The following is a 25,662-nucleotide window of genomic DNA, read 5'->3' on the forward strand; positions in this document are numbered from 1 at the left end:
TTGGGATGAGTTTAGTTGGAACAGTTCGTTGGGATGAGTTTAGTTGGAACAGTTCGTTGGGATGAGTTTAGTTGGAACAGTTCATTGGGATGAGTTTAGTTGGAACAGTTCATTGGGATGAGTTTAGTTGGAACAGTTCATTGGGATGAGTTTAGTTGGAACAGTTCATTGGGATGAGTTTAGTTGGAACAGTTCATTGGGATGAGTTTAGTTGGAACAGTTCGTTGGGATGAGTTTAGTTGGAACAGTTCATTGGGATGAGTTTAGTTGGAACAGTTCGTTGGGATGAGTTTAGTTGGAACAGTTCATTGGGATGAGTTTAGTTGGAACAGTTCGTTGGGATGAGTTTAGTTGGAACAGTTCGTTGGGATGAGTTTAGTTGGAACAGTTCATTGGGATGAGTTTAGTTGGAACAGTTCGTTGGGATGAGTTTAGTTGGAACAGTTCGTTGGGATGAGTTTAGTTGGAACAGTTCATTGGGATGAGTTTAGTTGGAACAGTTCATTGGGATGAGTTTAGTTGGAACAGTTCGTTGGGATGAGTTTAGTTGGAACAGTTCATTGGGATGAGTTTAGTTGGAACAGTTCATTGGGATGAGTTTAGTTGGAACAGTTCATTGGGATGAGTTTAGTTGGAACAGTTCGTTGGGATGAGTTTAGTTGGAACAGTTCGTTGGGATGAGTTTAGTTGGAACAGTTCATTGGGATGAGTTTAGTTGGAACAGTTCGTTGGGATGAGTTTAGTTGGAACAGTTCATTGGGATGAGTTTAGTTGGAACAGTTCGTTGGGATGAGTTTAGTTGGAACAGTTCGTTGGGATGAGTTTAGTTGGAACAGTTCATTGGGATGAGTTTAGTTGGAACAGTTCATTGGGATGAGTTTAGTTGGAACAGTTCGTTGGGATGAGTTTAGTTGGAACAGTTCATTGGGATGAGTTTAGTTGGAACAGTTCATTGGGATGAGTTTAGTTGGAACAGTTCGTTGGGATGAGTTTAGTTGGAACAGTTCATTGGGATGAGTTTAGTTGGAACAGTTCGTTGGGATGAGTTTAGTTGGAACAGTTCGTTGGGATGAGTTTAGTTGGAACAGTTCATTGGGATGAGTTTAGTTGGAACAGTTCATTGGGATGAGTTTAGTTGGAACAGTTCATTGGGATGAGTTTAGTTGGAACAGGTACTGCTGTGATTAGTTTATGCTGCTGGAGTTGTTTAGTCCAGTTCCAGATGCTGCTGAAGATGCAGATGTATGTTTTCAGAGCAGAAGTTGCCGTGATTGGCTGCAGAAGTTGCTATGGTTGACGTTCTGATCAGATTTAGTAGCATGTGTTGCTTTTATTCAGATTTATTTATTTAGCTGCTGTTTTTCAGACTGGGGTCCAGGAAAGCAGCAGTTTGGGAACATGACCGCATCATTAGAGTTTAGCTTGGTTTTTCTGCTTTGGATCAATCAGCTGCTCCATCTCTGCTTATTGGATTACCGCCCCCCCTCCTCCTGCCAAATCCGTTCGGTCTCTGCAGCCTCACACAGCAAACCTCAGCTTTAAACTGGCTGTATTTGGATTCGGTAGGTGTCATAACGCCTGCTGGTTGTCAACTTGTCAGTGAGTGTGAATAAAAACTTTGTCATCACTTTCAGAGGTGTCAACGAAGGATTTTTGCTCCCTCTGATGAAGCCAGATTATCACATTTTAGGTCATATTTTTGTGATAAACATGAACTGATATCCATCTGAGAGAAAAAGGCTCTGACGTTTCGTTTTCAGCAGCTCTTCCTGCACACTTCTCTTCGTGTAGGAGTCAGCTGATTAGTCACACGTCTCCAGTTTCCACACGTTTAATGAAACGTTAAAGTGGCACAAAATCATATTTCAAGCTTATCATGTAAGCGCTAATAAAAACCAGGCATTCACTCATATTTTATGCAGGATTAAATTTCTCACAGCTAAAAAACAGAAAAAAAAACCTGACTGAAGACGGTTAATAACAGTCACAGTAAGGATGAAGGGAGATCAGACGCTGATGTTCAGGGATGATTAAAGATGAGCAGAGGGAAAACAAACACCCATGTTTACACATTCAGATTGGAAACAAATTACCCTTCAGACTTTGGTCCTAGTTTCTTATCACAATCCCAACACCCGCATGTGTGCGCTCGGCAGGCCGGTCAGCCGGATATCTGTGATGTTGTGAGCTCTGGAGTGACTTAAATAATGAAGTGTTGATCAGAGTGAACAGTCTGAGTCCTCTGATTCTCTTTCTCTCCCTGTTATGCAACCATGACGACACTCAGCGGACAGATTTTTACGGGATTTAGGTTCATAATATTAAGAGAGCTCTCACATTTGCCCTGTTATAAATCCCAGTCTGTAGTTTTGTAGTTGTTGTATTTCAGATAAACAAACAAAACAAGTGTTTTTATCCTTGTGAATTTGATCAGATTCACATATTTTCTCTGCTTTGAGTGTCCTCTCTGTTTGCTCGTTCTAATTTAACGGCATCATTTCATAAGGAGAAGCCGTCCATTTTTAATATGCTCTGTAAACAGGGAAAATTTAGAAACTTAAAAACATTTTACAGATTCTTTGACTTTTTAATAACATCTGAACACCATGATTCTAGCCATCTGGGTGGCTTGCTTTGTGGTCCCCCCCGTACTAAATCTACATTTACAGAGACGACAATGACAGTCTATCAGGGCTGTTTTTTTAGGACTCCTGTTTTAAAGTATCTATATGAATAACTTCCTATCTGTGTGCACTTATGCTGAAATAAAATCCTGCCATTTTATCATCCGACAGGATTTTATATATGATAAAAATGACTTATTTTCTATTGTATTGGTCTGTTTTTACTGGACACTTGCTGATGTAACAGGAGTTTATTTGTTACAGCATCATCTGCTACTGGAGTTCAATATGGGCTCAGAGATACGTTCCTGGTCTGAAGTAACTGTTTACTGAACTACATTTATGATTGTACCCTGGAGCGGTATAGATCATTCACATTTCAAGAAATTTAACTTTCCAATGGTGTATAACATGTGCAGGTACTTTGAAGGGAGACTGAGTAAAATTCTTCTATATTTATCATGTCATGCCCTCATCAGGTAGTGAGGTTTACATATACGCTGATGATACTTTGCTCTTCATTCAAAGAAAAAATTAAAAGAAGTTGTCATGAAATTAACAAATTAATTGTAAAAAATTGTTTAATGGCTGCAAAATTCCAATTTCAACTTAAATATGGACAAAACTTATCTTCTCCAATAAATACAAACTCAACAAGCATTAAAAATCTTGCTGAAATGAAAAACTTCAGCATCTTGTTTGACTCAAACTTTTGTTCCATTAGTTATATTAAAACCATGTCAATGTACTAAAATTCAGAAAATTTAGAAACTTAAAAATATTTTACAGATTTTTTTACTTTTTAATAACATCTGAACACCATGATTGTTCTGCACCTTTCATGTCTTTTATAACAAGTTGGTATCATGAATGTAAAACATCTCTAACACCCTGGAATTGTTCTAGAAGAGCATTTTCAGCGTTCAAGATAAAGGTATATTTATCACAGTAACATCCTCAAAAAATTACAGCATCTTAACTTTAAAAGAACATCAGATATTCCAACATTTTTCTTGTATTTAAAGTAATTTATAACTCTTCATCTGAGAAAGCTGGAGGATGACGTGGTCAGTGGCAGGAGGAAACGGTTCCCAGATGTAAAAACTCATTTGGCCAATTTTACTCCTCTTATAGAACCATAAGTCTGTGGAAAACTCTTCCAGCCGAATTAATCACGCACACACTTTAAAATGTTCTCACGTCTGACCAAAACGTGTCTCCTATCCAAATAAACTCATGAAGCGCTGTGTGTGAATGCTTGTGAGGAGTCTGTATGTATGTGAGACTGGATGTTATAATCTCAATGTTTATTTTTGCTTTTTAAGTTGCATTTTAGTTTTAACATCTCCACGCTGGTCTGGTGTGTCTAACGGACATCGTTCTAGAAATCTAGTGGTGTGTTCAGATGCAGCTTTGCAAACCTTGTGCTGCCATGTTTCTCTGAGCAAAGAGACTTTCTCCCGCAGCCCTTCCAAACAAGCCGCACGGATTCAGTCTTTTTCCTTGCTGGATTGTTAGAACACTGAATGTGCTGACTGAGGCCTGGAGAGTCTGAGATGTAGAATTAGGGGTTTTTTTTAATAATATGCACTGGTCTGGACTTCCTGTGAAAATCAACAGTCGTTTTTTTTTTTCTTTTAGTTGGATCTGCAAAAAAGCAGAAATCTCAGCTGAAATGAACTTTAACTGTCAACTCAGAGAAAATAGAAAAGTTCAACAGGAGTGTGGCTCGCAGCCGGTGAAAAATGGTTTCCAACAGTACAGAGAAACATCAGACACAAAGGCTAGAAGGAACAAAGAGAAGCAGCAGGTCTAAATACTGGTGGAAATGATGACATAAAACAGGTGTGTGGCAATCAGCAACAGATACCAGGTGTGAAAAATGACAAGCTCTTAAAACGAATAAAAGCTAAATAAGGAACATAATTAAATGCAAAAAAACCCGAATAATTAAAACGTAAACACTGAATGAACGGCAGAGGGATGTATGCAGACGGTTTGTGTATTCGCTGGAAGCAGAGTTGTTCCACATGGCAGCAGCGTGCGGCGGCTGCAGGTCTCTTATGTAACAGCAGCTTCCATCCTGCTTCTGAACAGATTAAAACCAGAGAGGATTAACACACACACACACACACACACACACAGACACACACACACACACAGACACACACACATAACACAGACACGCACACAGCACACACACTGACCACAGCTGACCTACATTTAACAAGAAGGAAAAACATACGCCTCTTTATGTATGCATGTTTATGTGTATGTACATTTGTGGTAATGTGTGTGTGTGTGTGTGTGTGTGTGTGTTAGGATTACAGAGTGATTGTACTTGTTGTTTTCTATGTGTGTGCGATGTTAATCTGCAGCAAAGAAACATGCTGCAGATATCCAACGTTTAAAGGGGATGCTGACAAAAGAGAAGCAGTTTATATGTCTGTGATTAAAGAACACGAAAACGTTGTTTCATCGCGATCTTCGAGGGCGTAAACAGGGTCCGAGCGTGCAAACACGAAACGTTGTTGCATCGCGATCTTCGAGGGCGTAAACAGGGTCCGAGCGTGCAAACACGAAACGTTATTTCATCGCGATCTTCGAGGGCGTAAACAGGGTCAGAGCGTGCAAACACGAAACGTTATTTCATCGCGATCTTCGAGGGCGTAAACAGGGTCAGAGCGTGCAAACACGAAACGTTGTTTCATCGCGATCTTCGAGGGCGTAAACAGGGTCCGAGCGTGCAAACACGAAACGTTGTTTCATCGCGATCTTCGAGGGCGTAAACAGGGTCAGAGCGTGCAAACACGAAACGTTGTTTCATCGCGATCTTCGAGGGCGTAAACAGGGTCAGAGCGTGCAAACACGAAACGTTGTTTCATCGCGATCTTCGAGGGCGTAAACAGGGTCAGAGCGTGCAAACACGAAACGTTATTTCATCGCGATCTTCGAGGGCGTAAAAAGGGTCCGAGCGTGCAAACACAAAACGTTGTTGCATCGCGATCTTCGAGGGCGTAAACAGGGTCCGAGCGTGCAAACACGAAACGTTGTTTCATCGCGATCTTCGAGGGCGTAAACAGGGTCAGAGCGTGCAAACACAAAACGTTTCATCGCGATCTTCGAGGGCGTAAACAGGGTCAGAGCGTGCAAACACAAAACGTTGTTTCATCGCGATCTTCGAGGGCGTAAAAAGGGTCCGAGCGTGCAAACACAAAACGTTGTTTCATCGCGATCTTCGAGGGCGTAAACAGGGTCCGAGCGTGCAAACACAAAACGTTGTTTCATCGCGATCTTCGAGGGCGTAAACAGGGTCAGAGCGTGCAAACACAAAACGTTGTTTCATCGCGATCTTCGAGGGCGTAAACAGGGTCAGAGCGTGCAAACACGAAACGTTGTTTCATCGCGATCTTCGAGGGCGTAAACAGGGTCAGAGCGTGCAAACACAAAACGTTGTTTCATCGCGATCTTCGAGGGCGTAAACAGGGTCCGAGCGTGCAAACACGAAACGTTGTTTCATCGCGATCTTCGAGGGCGTAAACAGGGTCAGAGCGTGCAAACACAAAACGTTGTTTCATCGCGATCTTCGAGGGCGTAAACAGGGTCCGAGCGTGCAAACACGAAACGTTGTTTCATCGCGATCTTCGAGGGCGTAAACAGGGTCCGAGCGTGCAAACACGAAACGTTGTTTCATCGCGATCTTCGAGGGCGTAAACAGGGTCAGAGCGTGCAAACACAAAACGTTGTTTCATCGCGATCTTCGAGGGCGTAAACAGGGTCCGAGCGTGCAAACACGAAACGTTGTTTCATCGCGATCTTCGAGGGCGTAAACAGGGTCCGAGCGTGCAAACACAAAACGTTGTTTCATCGCGATCTTCGAGGGCGTGAACAGGGTCCGAGCGTGCAAACACAAAACGTTGTTTCATCGCGATCTTCGAGGGCGTAAACAGGGTCAGAGCGTGCAAACACAAAACGTTGTTTCATCGCGATCTTCGAGGGCGTAAACAGGGTCCGAGCGTGCAAACACAAAACGTTGTTTCATCGCGATCTTCGAGGGCGTAAACAGGGTCCGAGCGTGCAAACACGATACGTTGTTTCATCGCGATCTTCGAGGGCGTGAACAGGGTCCGAGCGTGCAAACACAAAACGTTGTTTCATCGCGATCTTCGCGGGCGTAAACAGGGTCCGAGCGTGCAAACACGAAACGTTGTTTCATCGCGATCTTCGAGGGCGTAAACAGGGTCAGAGCGTGCAAACACAAAACGTTGTTTCATCGCGATCTTCGAGGGCGTAAACAGGGTCCGAGCGTGCAAACACAAAACGTTGTTTCATCGCGATCTTCGAGGGCGTAAACAGGGTCCGAGCGTGCAAACACAAAACGTTGTTTCATCGCGATCTTCGAGGGCGTAAACAGGGTCCGAGCGTGCAAACACAAAACGTTGTTGCATCGCGATCTTCGAGGGCGTAAACAGGGTCCGAGCGTGCAAACACGAAACGTTGTTTCATCGCGATCTTCGAGGGCGTAAACAGGGTCCGAGCGTGCAAACACGAAATGTTGTTTCATCGCGATCTTCGAGGGCGTAAACAGGGTCCGAGCGTGCAAACACAAAACGTTGTTTCATCGCGATCTTCGAGGGCGTGAACAGGGTCAGAGCGTGCAAACACAAAACGTTGTTGCATCGCGATCTTCGAGGGCGTAAACAGGGTCCGAGCGTGCAAACACGAAACGTTGTTTCATCGCGATCTTCGAGGGCGTAAACAGGGTCCGAGCGTGCAAACACGAAACGTTGTTTCATCGCGATCTTCGAGGGCGTAAACAGGGTCCGAGCGTGCAAACACAAAACGTTGTTTCATCGCGATCTTCGAGGGCGTAAACAGGGTCAGAGCGTGCAAACACAAAACGTTGTTTCATCGCGATCTTCGAGGGCGTAAACAGGGTCAGAGCGTGCAAACACGAAACGTTGTTTCATCGCGATCTTCGAGGGCGTAAACAGGGTCAGAGCGTGCAAACACGAAACGTTGTTTCATCGCGATCTTCGAGGGCGTAAAAAGGGTCCGAGCGTGCAAACACAAAACGTTGTTTCATCGCGATCTTCGAGGGCGTAAACAGGGTCCGAGCGTGCAAACACAAAACGTTGTTTCATCGCGATCTTCGAGGGCGTAAACAGGGTCAGAGCGTGCAAACACAAAACGTTGTTTAATCGCGATCTTCGAGGGCGTAAACAGGGTCCGAGCGTGCAAACACAAAACGTTGTTTCATCGCGATCTTCGAGGGCGTAAACAGGGTCAGAGCGTGCAAACACAAAACGTTGTTTCATCGCGATCTTCGAGGGCGTAAACAGGGTCAGAGCGTGCAAACACAAAACGTTTCATCGCGATCTTCGAGGGCGTAAACAGGGTCAGAGCGTGCAAACACGAAACGTTGTTTCATCGCGATCTTCGAGGGCGTAAAAAGGGTCCGAGCGTGCAAACACAAAACGTTGTTTCATCGCGATCTTCGAGGGCGTAAACAGGGTCCGAGCGTGCAAACACAAAACGTTGTTTCATCGCGATCTTCGAGGGCGTAAACAGGGTCAGAGCGTGCAAACACAAAACGTTGTTTCATCGCGATCTTCGAGGGCGTAAACAGGGTCCGAGCGTGCAAACACAAAATGTTGTTTCATCGCGATCTTCGAGGGCGTAAACAGGGTCCGAGCGTGCAAACACGAAACGTTGTTTCATCGCGATCTTCGAGGGCGTAAACAGCAAAATGACGTCACGTAAAGATTCCAGCTCCAGTTCACACGGACAGGATTCACTTTGCCGTGTCGAGTCATGTGAACGGGGCCTTACTCAGTGCTACCTTATGTAGATCCTGAGGTACTTTAAGCATCTTTATTGTTTGTTTTCAGCTCCAATGTGAAAATTGGTTAACTTTGGTTATACTGGGTTAACTCCAACTATAACCTATACACTCAACACATACACTCACTGAACACTAGTGGTGGGAAAATCAAATCAAAAAATCAAAAATCTGGATTTTTTTTGCTTCACAATTTTAACATAAATTTTTTGTTTAAAAAAATCTCTTTTTTTTCAAATAAATAAAAATAATTCAATATATTTTTTTTTTGTTGCCATTTTTATTGTTTTTATTTATCTTTTTAATTGTCTTCTTGGGCTTTGTAGCAGCAGAATGATGGTCTGGCTACTATGTTGTTTTTTCCTCATTGAAATGAAGGAAAATGGTGAGTGAAAAAAAATGTTTCATACATTTATTTTGTTTTTAATCTACAAAAATCATCCATATTAAAGACTTGTGAGAATCGCAATTTAAATCAAATTGGCACCCAAAAAAAATCGGAATCGAATCGAATTGGGACAAAATTCGTGTCCGAATGTCCACACTTAGCTCTGTTTTCACGCCATTTTCTAGGGTTGTCCAAATGTCCAGAGAGAAAAGAGTAGCAGACTCCAATTTACCCACAATGCATCTTGACAAGTAGTGAGCATCGATGATCACTGGATGGATCAATATAGACCACAATGCATTGCAGGCAGGAGCTTGAAGTGGCGTAAATGATGCAAACATCAAAGCTGGTAAAACAACTACAGATAATAAATTTTTATTTAATAGACATGTAAAACTAGAAGTAAATGAAACATGTTCACACAAGTTTGGACCAGGATTTGGAACAACATCTCTATGGGTGTCATGGTGCTGTGATCACAGCTGGTGGTTATATGGTCTGCGGTGAGGACACCAGCGCCAGCTTCGTGTCAGAATGGGCAACAGAATGAGTTCACTATATGGGGTTACGGTGTGACGTTCGGACAGCCATAAGGGGTGGGAAATTGAACTGAAAAAAATCCAATATTGTGATTGCATCAGAATTTAAAAAGTGATTTTTTTTTAAAAGAAAAAAAATCAATTAAAAAAGAAACCATTATAAAATTGAATGTCATGAAATGTAATTATTTTTTTGATTGGTCTTTTTACTTGTCTTCTTGGGCATTACAACAGCAGAATGATAGTCTGGCTACTGTGTTGATTTTTCCTAAGTGAAATTAAGAAAAATGACAAGCAAAAAAAGTTTAGTACTTTTTTTTTGTTTTTAATCTACAAAAATCAGCAACATTGAAGAATCGTGAGAATCGCAACTTAAACTGAATTGGTACGCAAAAAGATTTGAAATAGAATCGAGATGAAAGCATATTGTCCCAGCCCCAACAGCCATGGTTTTCCCAAATTAGCTTAATACCAATCTAGTGCTAGCTTCATGCGTAGCGTCATGCTAATGTAGCATCATGCTAACGTAGAGTCATGCTAACGTAGCGTCATGCTAACGTAAGCTTAACAGCTTTATCTCATATTAGTAGCTGTACTCAAACAGGGACTAAATTTGTTCTAGAAATGTGCAAACACGTGAATGTTCCTAGTTAGGAAATTGTTGTAGTGGTGCCTTCACGGTTTGGAAAGACGTTTCTGTTAGTGAAATGTGGACTGATACTAAAATATCAACACATCTGACACTAGCTCTTCCAGAATCAATATTTTAGTAATTTTGTGTAAATATGCATTTTATCACATGATCTTGTCTAAATTTGATCCAATTTATTTCTATTTGTTATTCTTTTATTATTATTAATATTAATAATATTTTTATTCATTTATTTTATCTATTTGTTATTTTTATCCAGCTTTAAAAGGGTTTTCCAAACACATTATTATTTTATTCCAGGTATCAATATCAGATTCGTATTGCTGGTATGAGTTTGAATTTTTGAAGTATGATATTGGAAGAAAATCAGTGGCATCGCAAACCACTGGTTTTGGTCCTCCTCTAATTACCTGTCAACCACCTGAGGTGGCATGTCGGCAGTCCAGTCAGATTTCACAGGGGGTCGGTGCCACCCTGAACACCCCTCTAGCGCCGCCCCTGCTTTGATTTCTTCTTGAACTCATGAATGCTGCATCGCCTTGGCTGAGTTAAATGGATCATCCCAGTCAGCTCATGATCCCAGACCCAGAGTCAGGACATCAACAGAGTTCGGTCCGTAAAGTCCAAACCAGAGGTCAAACACGGGCAGGCCGTCAGCATCAGCCAAACAGCCGTATCACAGAAACAGCAACACCGGGAAACGTGACCTGATGTTTAACAACAACCACCACAAATTTAAAGGAAAACTCATCTAAAAAGCACAAAGATGATTTTCTAGACAAGGAGAAGAGAAAACAAGGCTACGTTACCGAACACAGGTGCAGAGGAAAAGAGGACATGAACCAAAACATACAGAGGAGTGTACAAATAAATCATTTTAAAATAAACCAAGAGATGACGAGCAGAGAAAGTGTCCAGCTTTTTACCAGCTCACAGCTCAACAGCATCTGTGATGGCATGGGAGTCCATTAGTGCACATGGCATGAGTAATCTCTGCATCTGTGAAGGCTCCATTAATGCAGAACAATACGTGCAGACCTGGAAGCTGCCGAGTTCCTCTGCAGGAAAAACCACATCGTCTGGACTGTTGAACTTCTGCTCAGCTCCCTAAAGCATCACGTTTCACTGTTATTCAGTCCAACACAGGGGTTAAATGTTCATTGTTCTGTTTCAATAACGTTTTGTGACGTTGAGCTTGTAGCGAAGGACGTAACCATGGCAACGGGACTGTCGGAATTTGTTTTAGTTTTAGTTTGTAAATAAAATGCAAAAAAATAAACAAATCTGATAAAACTTTTAATTTCAGGCAGTCTGAGTCTGGTGCTCGTGAACTGGCCTTGGTTTCCTCCTCTCACCACTCCACCCTGCATGGGGAATCGGCCATCTGTCAGTTCCGAGCTTCTCTCTGCGTCTGACTTCATCCTGCCAAATCCTCCACAGACCCTCCAACCCCCGCCTTCATATCACCTGAAGCTTTTTGTCTGCACCCCACCTTCTGCACTTTGTTCGCTCTTATTGTGACAGTAAAACAACACGAGGGAGTCATGTTTCTCCTGCGGGTTAGACGCAGTCTGAGCAGGTTCTGCGGTGTCAGAACCGGGACTGGAAGTAAGAGGAGATGAAACCAGCAACAGCGGATGTGCAGAAGGCTTAAAATGCATCTCATCTGTAAGGAGAAACATGAGAACTACGAGGAGGTGTGAAGATGTTAACGCTTTTCTCCACATGGTTTATTTGTTGTTTGATTTTGTGATTAGACTGGTTATGCAGAAAAAGCCAGTTACCAACAAGCTCTATCAGGACATGTCTCAAATATCTGACTAACATGATCAATAAATCAATCCCCTTCCCTTGATTAAATACAAGGAAAGCAATGTAATTAGATAGCCTGGATGCAACCATGTGTCTTTGCTGACTTCGACCTTCCTCTCATGTCCTAAAAAGAACAATTCTGCTCCTTCAGAGACAGAAAGAGTAACTTTATGTTGTAAAGTACAATAGTAAGGCGGATATTGATGTTTTCTGCTGATGACAGCAGAGTAATTAGATAAATCATGTAGACATTGACATAACATGCAAATGACACAAACAGCGGTCAAGATCCAAACCAGGATAATTACATACCAACATGAAGCTTTTATATTCAGAGTTAATCGTACATAATTACCAACACAGAACAAAGAACCACTGGCATGAGGTTATTAATCCTAAACACTCCATCAGATCTTCCAAAGCGCCATCGCTTCATCATCATCGTCATCTCAGGACCAGCAGTGTGTAACTGGGATGGTCATGTGACCCTCCAGCTGGTCTACGGAGGTTTTCCAGCGTTTCTCTCCGTCCAGGAGGTTTACAATCCAGACACAACATGTAGTGTTTATTCAGAGACTCTAGATGGTAAATCCACCATTATTTATCACATCTTCATCACCATCACTACCATGTTGCTAAGAGACCTCTGTTTTCACCTGGACATGATGATGAAGACACTTCCTGTCAGACTTTCCACCAATCAGAGAGCTTTACATCATTTTATCCTCAGAATCTGACAGCTGAGGCTGAAAACATCATGTTTCCATGGAGACACCACGTCTGCATGGAAACATCACGTCTCCATGGAAACGTCACGTCGCCATGGAAACATCATGTCTGCATGCTGACTGTTACAGTTCTACATTTTCTAATAGCAAAAGCAGAGATTAAAGGTGCATTCATGCAGCTTTCAGGAGTTCCTGCCGTAGAAATGCGACCTGTTTGTTCTTTAAAATTTTCCAACGTGAAACTCTTAACTTTTAAAGTCCTGAATATCGGCAGCTCTTACACTTTTTCTCATGTTTTTATGTGTTTCAGTATTTACACGAGAACGGCGTTGTCCATCGCGACCTCAAACCAGAGAACCTGCTTTACGCCGAACTGTCGCTGGACGCTCCGCTGAAGATAGGTAACAACCCCCCCACTGCTTGGCATGCAGCTTCAGTCGTAACAAGGCAGTTCAGCTGCATACTGACCACTATGCATATTTTATAGCTTTTCTTTAATGACACCATCAGAATTTCTGCTTTCTGGTCTAAATTTAGCTGAAAGCAGAAATGACTCAACGTGACGAACATAAACAACTTTTCCTGCAATTAAACCTGAAGCTGAGAGGGATTTTAGGGAGGAAAATATTTCAGTTTTTTTGCTTGTGTTTCCTCCTAAAATGTTGACTCATCCTGCGTTTAGAGGCAGAATAACAGCTGCTGATAGGCAGATAATCAGGCCTGTGGAGGTGACCAATCATGGCAAAGCAGGTGCTTTAAGGGCTCCTAACAAACTTCAAAGATTAAACTGTCTTCAGCTTCAAACTTTACGTGAAATTTTAAGCAAATTTCTTGTAAAAACATCATCTGATGTGTTTCACTTTAATCCATACGACAAGCAGAAACTCGCCTGTGGTCACATTTCTAGTTCCGGGGCATCGACCCCTTGCTGCCTCATTATTTCTGGAGAAGCCTCTCTGCGTCCAGATGGTCGGAGAGCCCCCGGCTAACCGCTACAGATGGAGGAGTGCGAGTCCTCTCCGCCAACACCTTCCTGGAGTTCAGAGCCTCCTGCAGAGAAACACATTGTCCTCCCCCTCCACAGCCTCACCCACTCGCTCCTCTTCAAACAGAAACGGCAGAAATTCATCACGTTTAAAGTCTCTTCTTCTCTCACAGCCGACTTTGGTCTCTCCAAAATCATTGACGACCAGGTGACCATGAAGACGGTCTGCGGTACTCCAGGCTACTGCGGTAAGTGGAGTGAAGCTAGCAGTTCATGTGTAGATGTTCACCTGACCATGTGAGTCTGTACGGAGTGAAATCTTCCCCTTCTTTACCATTATACTTCCTCAGAAGAAGGGTGGGTGTATTGATACTCTGCAGTCGATTCTTCGATTTGATGCAATCTGTTGGTTCCTCCTAGTTAGGCTGCTTGTTTGGAATTGTCTTGAATCGACCTGAGATGACGTCGTTGTTAAAGTGGCGGTGTACAAATAAAGCTACGTAGACTTTAATTCAATATCTGCCAGTAAAAATATCAGATTTAATACTCTGCTGAAACAAAACATGTCATTTGTTTTCACTTCTGAGAGTTTGAGATAAAAAAAAAAGCCCAGGTGTGTTCCTTCTGTGTCACATGATCACGGTAGCCTATCAGATGTCAAGATGATGATGCTCTTTGTGATGATAAAGCTTTGATATTTTACTGGTTTAATGCAGATTTTATTACATTTATAATTTTACTTTTACATATATTTGGCAACAATCTTATATTAATCTGTAGTTTAATCAGTTTTAAAAGCATTTCTTTCACGTACCGATGATGAGTTTTATCTTTATGGTCCTTCTAAAGTATTGATATCTGTATTGATATCAAAGAAAATACTATAAACTCACAGTATCGTGTTAGCAGGAAATATTCAGGTATCGCCCGTCAGTAGTCAGAAGTCGTCCCTGGTTGTCCATGAGATCAGGAGACAGCCAGGTATCTATGACAACCGAATGTCAACAAACAGCTGTTCAGTTGTTCTGTTATCGTTTCAGTTTCCTGGACTGAGATCAGATCTGTATGTCTGTCACCAACAAGACGAATAAAGTTCTGATACAGTCAGAAGACCATGCTGATGAACATCAGTAATGCTAGCAGTGTTAGTAGTAGATGTAGTACCAGAAGCAACACCAGTAGTACTCTGCGTAGTACCAGCAGCATGCGGTGCAGTGGTAGTACACGGTGTGAGGACGTAGTATGAGTAGAACCAGTAGTAAAAGGTGTAATGTCAGTGTGAACTAGTGAAGTATCTGCAGGTCAGAAGCGGTGAACATCATGTGTATTTATTCACCTGTGTGATGTGGAGGCGTGCAGCGATGCGTTCGCTGCCACCGCTGCTCTGTGGGATTTCTCAGAGCTCTCAGTCAGAGCTTCTGTCGGCCATCTGGCTGCTAACCGACTCGTCTGCCTGCAGCTCCAGAGATCCTGCGGGGAAATGCCTACGGCCCCGAGGTGGACATGTGGTCGGTGGGCGTCATCCTCTACATCCTGTGAGTCCACACACACACACACACACACACACACACACACACACACACACACACACACACACACACACACACACACACACACACAGTGATTCATAATTGACTCATTCCCGTCAGCGCAGATTTCACATCTAAGTTTTCTGCTCTTCCATCTGCCCGGTAACGGCCATTAGAGGCGGTGACAGAGCGAACCGCTGCATCCTGTCGCCGTCTGCTCGCAGACGTTAACGGGTCTTAATGGCTCCCTTCGATAACGACACGATGCTGGTCTCACTCCTCGACATTTCCTTTGTTTTCCTTAATCTCGTCTCAAGACTCAGAATGATTATTGATCGTCAGCGAGGTTGGGATCATTTGTGTCACTGATGGGTTCTGCTTCCGGTTCTGCAGGCTCTGCGGGTTCGAGCCCTTCTTTGACCCGAGGGGGGATCAGTACATGTACAGCCGCATCCTCAACTGCGACTATGAGTTTGTGTCTCCGTGGTGGGACGAGGTCTCCCTCAATGCCAAGGATCTGGTAAGAGGACTCTAGTGGGACGCAGCAGCTGATCCATCTGAGAGAGTCTGGAAGTTTCTGGTCTCTGCTGACCCCTCCGAGACCTGGACTTTGACCTGGACTACATCATAAACATGATGACGTTTTTCTCTTTAACCTGTGCCAATGTGATCACGTTCCTGGTCACATCCTGGTTTTTACTGGCGTCAGGAGGGGAGTGGGGTCTGATATGTTGATGTCGAACATTTGGCTGAAACCGCCCACCTGAGGCAAGGCGAGTTTATTCATACAGCACCTTTCATGTACAAGACAGTTTAAAGTGCTTTACATGAAACATTAAAAGCATTACAGTAAAAAAGCATAAAAGAAAATACAAATAGCAAAATCACAATAAAGTTGTAAATTAGGGGTCATTGCGACCTAGATTGGGATCCCACTGACCCCAATCTGGCAAACATGAAAATGACATGCAAGATATTAACAGTAGTTTTAAAATACAACTTCTTTTTTTTCTTTTTTTTTAACATGAAATATGTATTTTTCAGTTTCAGATACCTGTGATTAAATAATGTTTTTTAATCCAGTGTGATTTTTAAATGGTTTTTAAAGCATATACATAAATATGAAATTAAGATCTACATACAATATCAGTTGTTAACAATACAATGCAATATTATAGAAATAATATAATGCATATAAAAGCAATAATAAAAATAATTGATGAATTTATAAATCAAAATATTTTTTTGATAAATAATAAAAAGGACAGATTCTAAAAAAGCAACATTTATGAATAATATGATTAATTAATCTATACTTTTATATCAATATCTTTTTTGTTTAGATATAATATAAATATAATAAATTAGGCTAATATATATTATATGTTATAATAATATAATTAAATATAATATTAATATAATCATTTAAATAAATAACACAAGTAAACATAGATTAAATAAAATATATCAATGAAACATAATACATAATTTGTTTTTTTTTTATAGGACGGTTCATTAAACAGAAACATCATGATAATGTTTTTGTTTCCCTTTGTACTAAAAATAATTGAAACATTTAGAGCGTTTATTATTTATAGGTTTATTTTGCTGTTATTTTACTGGTCCAGCCCACTATTTTACTGGAAACCACTTAAAGACCAGTTTAGAAAAAGATTTGATGTGAATTATTTGCAGATTCTTTATATTTGATGAAACTATGTGATCTTTAAGTCCACGTGGACCCAGCTGGTGGAGCCAGACTTCATGGCTTCAGTGATGACTTGTTTCAGATAAACAGAAACATTAACGTTGATTCATCCCTGATATTTTCTGTGAAATGACATAAATACTGAATCGAGACTTTCTGAACCCGGAGATCAGGACCATCCTGATGTTCCCCTCAGTTGTAAATGTCTGATCTGGACTGGTACTGGAACACAGAGCTGGATTGTAAACAACATGTACTTGACTTTACTGCTGATCATATCAACTGTTCTTGGACGTTGCCAATAATCCTGATCAGGATTCGGACTTTGGTTCCTTTTGGTCCACCTGCAGGTCAGTAAGCTGATCGTTCTGGACCCTCACAAGCGCCTCAGTGTCCGAGAAGCGCTGCAGCATCCCTGGGTGTTGGGTAAAGCGGCCCGCTTCTCCCACATGGACACAACGCAGAGAAAACTGCAAGAATTCAACGCTCGACGCAAACTTAAGGTTTGTAGTTCAGAGAAATTTATGGTGTTAAAAACAGTTTTAGTTGTAGAAATACCGCGCCTGTCGCCCAGTGATTACTGGTATAGACTCTATGACCCTCAACTGGACTACACAGTTACAGAGATGGAGGGATGGATGGATGGATGGATGAACAGACGCATGGATGGATGAACAAAGAGCTACATGGATGGATGGATGAATGAATGAAGAGCTACATGGATGGATGGATGAATGAATGAAGAGCTACATGGATGGATGGATGGATGGATGAAGAGATACATGGATGGATGGATGAACAGATACAAGGATGGATGGATGGATGAACAAAGAGATGCATGGATGGATGGATGGATGGATGAACAAAGAGATACATGGATGATGGATGGATGGATGAACATATACATGGATGGATGGATGGATGAACAAAGAGATACATGGATGATGGATGGATGGATGAACATATACATGGATGGATGGATGAACAAAGAGATGCATGGATGGATGGATGAACATATACATGGATGGATGGATGGATGAACAAAGAGATACATGGATGGATGGATGGATGAACATATACATGGATGGATGGATGGATGAACATATACATGGATGGATGGATGGATGAACAAAGAGAAACATGGATGGATGGATGGATGGATGAACATATACATGGATGGATGGATGGATGGATGAACATATACATGGATGGATGGATGGATGGATGGATGAACATATACATGGATGGATGGATGGATGAACAAAGAGATACATGGATGGATGGATGGATGGATGGATGAACAAAGAGATACATGGATGGATGGATGGATGGATGAACAAAGAGATACATGGATGGATGGATGGATGGATGAACAAAGAGATACATGGATGGATGGATGGATGGATGGATGGATGAACAGATACATGGATGGATGAACATATACATGGATGGATGAATGGATGGATGAATTGTTAAAGATTTGAACAACTTTAAAATTACTCAAATCATTTAGTTTAAAATGATCAATTGTCAAACAAAATCCAAAGTTTTTTCCAAATAGAAAGGAAAAAATCAGAAGAAAAAAAAAAGCTGTGTGAACCAATGATAAACCAGAGGACATAAAAACTTGTCAAACAATAGTTTGATTTAAGCAAATCATATATAAAAATATTTCAAAGACATGAAACAATCAATGAGGCCTATTGACAAGTAGAAGCAATCAGTGCAGACTTCAGCCAAGCCAGAGTCACTCCCCGAGTCCCAGTCCATCCAGGTACCAACCCAATGCAAACACTTTATACCCTGAGATAATATCAGCTAAACGATAACAAGACATTAGAATTATTAGCTACATTAGCTGACAACATTTCCATCATCAGGATAGATTCCACATCCTATTTAGAGTCCTTGAAAACTCATCCTTTATGTCCGTTCATGTTCCATTTACATAGATAAATGGAGATATCTGTTTCCAACGTCGTCATGCATCATAGGAGGCAGTGCTGAATTCAAACTTCATTTCAGCGTTTTGACACCAGTTGGTGGCGACGATGCACCGCCATAAAGTTTACAACCACCTGAAAATCACAGGCTTTCTCTGCGGAGTTAGAAACCGTAATGACAAAATTATTCCCAGCTCCCCATAATGACAAGTCCTTCAGGAAAATCCTGGATCCATAAGGTCAGTAGCGGAGCCAGGGAATTTCCAGCGGGGTGGCCAGGATGGATTTACGATCATTTTCGGGGTGGTATACATGTATCCTACACGGTTAATGTGGTGTTAAAAGCAAAACCCAGCTGCAACATCACGCAGCATCCCAAAGGAAAAGTTGTGAGGTGCAGTTTCTCAGCTTCTGGATGCTGCCAGGTAGGGCTGGGCGATATGATGATATATATCCTCTGGATGATAGAAAATGTATGTTGTTTCATATGAGGCGCTATCGTTTACACCACAATAAGGTGCTTTACTGCAGTATTTTACGTCAAGATGCGCTTTACGGCACGCTGCAACATATAAACATGGAGGAAGACGGTAGCAGACGTGTTTCAGAGGATAATTCACTAAAAGATGAGCAGCCAACCCAAACTGATGAGTTTGTTCCTAAAAGAGGGAAATTTCTGTCTGGATGCAGTTTGGATATAAAAAGAGCGACGTGGAACCGACAACAGACCAGCTCACAGTCCCAACAACGGACTCCGACACAACTAACTCATTTTATCACCTGCAGGAATCAGGATAAAGAATCCAGAATAAAGAATAGAGTCAACCAGCAGAAGCCACTAAAGTGGCCAGGATTTAGCGAAGGGGGTGGCCACGTCCACCAGCTACCCAGCTACTTGCATATGGTGATCCGAATACCCACAAAATGTCATCACTTGGTTATTATTCCATTTATATTATATTTCCTGAAAATTTCATCCATAACTTGTTGAGTTATGTTAATAACAGACAGACGTACGCTGTTGGCGGAGGTAAAACTGTATTTTGTGAAACATTATTCATAGATTATTATTGTTATTTTTGTGATTATTGTTGTTGTTGTGTGTTATGGTTTAAATTGTATTAAATATCCTGATGAAATAATGTCAAAGTTTTAATATTTAAGTTATTTTGGACAAAATAAGAATGAATACATGTATTACTACATCCTACGCTGATTTTTAACTGTCCGTTAAAACATTAACTTTATTTGTTTGAAATTTTAGTTTAAAACAAACTAAATTATTGAAAATAAAAAGGAAGTAGTCTTATAAAACCCCTTGATGCCTGAATTAACTTAATTATAAAATAAAGGGATAAAATAATAATAAATTAATAGAAATAAATAGATTAAGATGAATGAACATAGAAATGAGTTGGTACTAGTTAGTACTTTGGTGTGTTAACTAAACTGCTTGATCGTTGTGTCAACAGGCAGCCATGAAGGCTGTTGTGGCCACCAGCAGGATGCACGAGGGCTCGCGGCGTCGCACCGACAGCTGCGAGATTCCCGGGTCAGGGACTTCCAGGCAGAGCAGCATGCAGCAGGACCCCCCTGCTGAGTCCTCAGACCCCACCACAAGCAACAAAGACGACTCCCCCCAGGACCAGCAGGTACCGCAGAAAGCTGAACCCAAGCTCGCCGACCAAAGTGCCATCAGCCCCTCCCCTCCTCGCAGCCCCAACCCGCCCACTTCTGATGCCATGCCCACAGCCCCCGCCCTCGTGCGACCACCTCTGCGTGCTGACGGGCTCCGACAAGCATCCGTCATCCCCAAAACAATGCTGGTCCAACCGCGGGTACCGCAGAAAAGCAGCTCTGGAATTGATCCCGCCCCCAGAGTTGAGGCCACGCCCCCATTGGGCTCCCCTCCAAGTCCCAACAATCTCAGCAACGGCTTCAAGGCGGGGGCGGAGCCAAGCAGTTAGACCAGTAACCATCTAACACAGCTGAGATCTTGTACTTAACCACCAAAAACTGATCACACCATTCAGCCTTCCATCAGCTCGTTTCAAACCCCTGAATTTTCCTGCCAGAGGCAGAAGCATCCCCGCCATCACCATGCCAACGGCTGCTCCCAGGCGCTGGAGCTGCAGCGCAGAGGACGGTTCAATGTAAACAAGGATTTTCTGAGCTGTAAATCACATGAAGGTAATTTAACGTACTGGAAATGAGCAGATCGGGTTCGGAAACAGGAAGTTTAGGTTCTGGATCTTCGCCTCATATCGGGGTGACCAGGAAGCGCCTGTCAAACTGTATCTATCGCAGCATGCAGCGATGACAGCTTTCAGAGTATATTTTGCTTAAACAGAGATAACTGAGCGCAGACCTCGGGATTTATTCAACCAAACTTTTCATTTTTGGCTCGTCCTGTTGAAGTCCGGTGGATCATGCCTGGAAGTTATTTACGCCTCGCTAACCCTTCCACACCTGCTTTGATTGGATCCATCTCTGGGGGTGATTGGTCGCTGTGAAGAGGCCATGAAGCGTGAATATGCAGCTTTTCAGCTCTAAACCAGGCCGCTTTCACCTCCGCCTGCTGTTTACTGCCAACCTAAAGGGAAAGTTCCATGTTTTCTAGTTATTAGAGATTTTCATTCTCATGTGTGTTCAGTAGAGAGCTCAACAGCTGGCCAAAGGATCTGACCGAACATGCTGGTCAACTGGGCCACAGTGGACATGGATTACACACACACACACACACACACACCCACACAAATCCATCCAACAATCCTGTTAAAATCCAACACTGACAATCATTCAGTTAATTCCCACAGTGTGAACCAATAACAAATGTATATTTGTTGTTGGTCCACACTGCAGAATGGTCACTTTAGCACCATAAGAGGAACATAGAGGAGATGTGTTCAGAGGGTGGATGGAGAGAAGAGGAGAGTGAAGGAAGCAGAGGTTGTAGATGCTATTTGGGGGCATTTAATCGTATAAATTTAAGACATTTGTACATTAAATGTTTTCCTAACTGTTAAAGCTACAAGCCATTGTTGATATTTTTCATCCATCTTGTTTATTTAACATGAAAATTACACAAAGAAGCTGAAGTCTTTAAATCTCAGTCAGTTTGCGGACGTGATGTTTCCATGCAGACGGGATGTTCCCATGCAGACGTGATGTTTCCATGCAGACGAGATGTTTCCATGCAGACGTGATGTTTCCATGCAGACGTGATGTTTCCATGCAGACGAGATGTTTCCTTGCAGACGTGATGTTTCCATGTAGACATGATGTTTCCATGCAGACGTGATGTTTCCATGTAGACATGATGTTTCCATGCAGACATGATGTTTCCATGCAGACATGATGTTTCCACGCAGACATGATGTTTCCATGGAGACGTGGTGTTTCCATGCAGACGTGATGTTTCCATGCAGACGTGATGTTTCCATGGAGACGTGATGTTTCCATGCAGACGAGATGTTTCAGCCTCAGCTGTCAGATTCTGAGGCTAAAATGATGTAAAATGAATGTATGAACAGATAAAGCAGCATAAAGAGCAACCAGAAGTTTGTAGAAAAAAACACACACAGATCAGCAGTGACCAAGCCTTTTCTCATCTGCACATCATTCTCTCACATCTGAAACACACACACACACACACACAGTTTCCATGTTTCCACACGTCTTCCTGCTACTATCTACCTGCTATCCTCACTGCAGCACCTCCACCTCAGCTGCATCCCAAACGTCTTCTTGGCTTTATTCCAGCCATAGAGGATCATTATTTTCCTGCTTTTCTCATCACTTGTTGATCTTTGGCTGCTCCTGATTGGACGTTACCGTCAGTTTAAGCTCTCTGATTGGTGGAAAGTCTGACAGGAAGTGTCTTCATCATCATGTCCAGGTGAAAATAGAGGTCTCTTAGCAACATGGTAGTGATGGTGATGAAGATGTGATAAATAATGGTGGATTTACCATCTAGAGTCTCTGAATAAACACTACATGTTGTGTCTGGATTGTAAACCTCCTGGACGGATAGAAACGCTGGAAAGAGATGTCTGTAAATCCTAATCTGACCACTAGATGTCAGTAATTGTCTCCCATTGTTCCTTTAACAAATAAATCCAGTTCACTCATGTCCATCTTTGCCCACAACCAGTCCGAGCGGTTAAATCGTTGGTGGGCGTGGCTTGACTTTGTCATATCTCAATACATGTCCGATGCGATGACAACTGTTTTGTTATTTTTTTAACTGAACAAACATGAGACTGAAATCTGTGTATTTTTTTTTTCAAAATGCTAAACTTTTCCCATCTGTCCTGCTTATGGACATACAGAGACTTCTTCCTTTTCCTCTGCATCTTCCTCCTATTCTCCAAGCAGAAGGTGAACTCTTCCTCAAATGCTCAGATGGAGCTGACTGATTGAATCTTAAACTTTTGTAATGCAGCGCTGGTTGTTAAGGACGAGGAGAGAGCATCATCATCATCATCATCATCATCCCTCTGGCTTTTCTTCTTCTTCTTCTGCATCCCTGTTTTTGTCGGAGCATGTGCATTCAGACGCTTCAGACTTTAACGTTGCTGGAAACTCAGAGGAGAATCCAGAGATTTCTTTTGTAATCCTTTCTACTCTCTACTGTCGACGCTGCTGAGTTGCTTCTGCAGCTATAGGTCGTGTAGCTCCGATTTGTAGCGTTCAGGTAAGTAACTTGTGTTTGTGAGCTTTGTAAAATGTTGTGTTGTTTACACTTTATCAGCAGTGATGATGCTCTGTTTGCACTGTACATACTAGTTTGGTTTTAGACACGTTACTACCAACATCTTTATGCTCAGCTCGACCACACACACGTTCAGTATCTGAGACCCTAAAAAAATACAAAATTTAGACCTTTTTTGGAAATCGAACCCTTTCATCTGATCTGAAACCACACGCTCTACCTCTTTTTGTACAGGGGCTTCCAAAATAACATAAATTCATGCAGATCATGCTGGAGAGAAAATGATGAGACGGGATAAACAGACCTAAAGTAACACATTTTTCTCTGATGTACGGTGGCCTGGACACTGCAGTTTGAGAAAACAGATGTAACCTTCAGCTGGACACCTGGTTTAAAATGCCGACATTTCTTATCATTTTAATGAAATAAATACACTAAAATAAAAAAGAAACATTGATAAAACATATCTAAAAGGCCAGAAGTGGTTTACAACAGGTGCAAAATGAGGTTCAGACTGGTTTCCAACACCTGGTGATAAAATCCTGCTGGAACTGCTTCATCACATCCTCCTCATCAGTCCTGCCGGTCGTCCAGCTCGTGTCGGTGTGAAGCAAATGTGTTCCGGATTCACGCAAAAGTCCCAAAGTTTGAGTTGTGTTTGGCTGATCAGATCACGCAGCTGATCGAGGTGGGAGAAAAAGTTTTACATGCATGAGCGTTTAAACGTGGACGGTTCTGGAGGCACACAGCATGCTAACGTCTGTGCCGTGCACGTGACATGGCGGCTTACCTGACCGGTAGCTGGCATCTGGACGTACTGCAGGTTCAGTCCGGTTCGTTTGGAGAGGTGTGAACTCTGCTCCGTCTAAAACAAACAACGTAAACGTCAGTACATACAGGAAGTGGACGAAACTGAAAACAACCAAAGCATTGGCGCGTTTAACCGGGAGAAACGTCTCCTGCAGATGCAGAAAACGTGTAAAACAGGGGTGTCTAACTCCCGTCCTGGAGGGTCGGTATCTGGCAGGTTTCTGTTGTTTCCCTGCTCCAACACAGCTGATTCAAATCAACTGGATCCAGCAGCTTCTTGTCAGACAAGTTTCAGTCAGGCGGGTCGGAGCTTGGAGACAACAAAACCCTGCAGGATAGCGGACCTCCAGGACTGGAGTTTGACACCTGTGGTGGAAAAGTTCTGATAAAATAATAATGAATGTGACGGAGCTTGGTGTGAAACACAAACTGTCCTTATGAGGTAGTGTGTCCAAGGTTGAAGAAGATCAGACGTAGACAGAATCAGCAGTCCTGGAATTTCCTTAAAGATGAGCATTTTATTTTCCAAAAGTTGTTTGAATCACACAGTTTCAAAGATCGGGAGGCAATCCGTCACCAGTTTGACATCCTTTTCCTTCTCTCTCCTCGCGAGCGCCCGAAACTGATTACTTATATACCCCATCACGCACACACCTGATTTAGCTTAAACCATTTCCCCATATCACCATACCGAGCAACCTATTCTAAACCAACATGAATAAACAAATTCCTAAACAAACAAAAATACACAACAGGAATACCAGTTCTAATACATTATTTCTAATAAGCCCAGACTTACAGAAGAGGAAGAGAAACTACAGAAGAGGAAATCCTCCACTTGGTTTCTCCCAATCAATTCATCTAGGAAGTCACTCACACCTGCAATGAGTAAGTGTTGGGTTGGCCACTCCCCAACTTATCCTACCAGGTGGAGTTAAACAAAGATTAATGTTAAATGGTAACACAATGCAACACAATGCAAACACTAACAGCCCGGGATAGTAAGTGCAGCACGGTTACCTGGCAACAGAAATAACAGAATAAAGTTAAAGGGACAAATATGAGAAAAGGTAAATGTTAGGGACAAGTGAACAGTTACAGTCTCACCCACTTTGTCACAGTCCTGCAGGAACCTTCAGAGGAACCAGCTTCCTTCCTCGCTGTTCGTCACGGCAAACATGAAAAACCACCTCACACTTTTCCTCTCAGAAAAGTCGACACACAGCAGCTTTAATTATCGTTTCGTGATTTTCCTCCTGGAACTGACTGAATTCAGTCATAATCTTCCCAAAGATTCCCCAACGTAGAGCAGGCGGGACTGAGTCAAAGCTGGCGGAGTTATCAGCGATAGCTTGGTGAATGTCGCTTTACTGCAGTTGGTTAGCTTC

At 42.3% G+C, this 25,662-nt stretch overlaps 1 protein-coding gene across 1 annotated transcript in view; it reads left to right on the forward strand.

The window, feature by feature from the left end:
* LOC306759505 (calcium/calmodulin-dependent protein kinase type IV) overlaps positions 1-20,717 on the forward strand; it is a gene marked incomplete at both ends in the record, with an annotated part of 32,150 nt that extends 11,433 nt beyond the window's left edge. Inside the window, 6 exons of the mRNA XM_079245174.1 lie at positions 12,896-12,986; positions 13,744-13,818; positions 15,030-15,105; positions 15,493-15,619; positions 17,158-17,310; positions 20,223-20,717. Coding sequence (XP_079101300.1) covers positions 12,896-12,986; positions 13,744-13,818; positions 15,030-15,105; positions 15,493-15,619; positions 17,158-17,310; positions 20,223-20,717 — 1,017 coding nt within the window. The remainder of the gene's footprint in view (positions 1-12,895; positions 12,987-13,743; positions 13,819-15,029; positions 15,106-15,492; positions 15,620-17,157; positions 17,311-20,222) is intronic.
* Positions 20,718-25,662: the final 4,945 nt, after the last annotated feature.

Source organism: Telmatherina bonti (assembly GCF_933228915.1).
Source record: "Telmatherina bonti genome assembly, chromosome: 8".
NCBI classification, from domain to species: Eukaryota; Metazoa; Chordata; class Actinopteri; order Atheriniformes; family Telmatherinidae; genus Telmatherina; species Telmatherina bonti.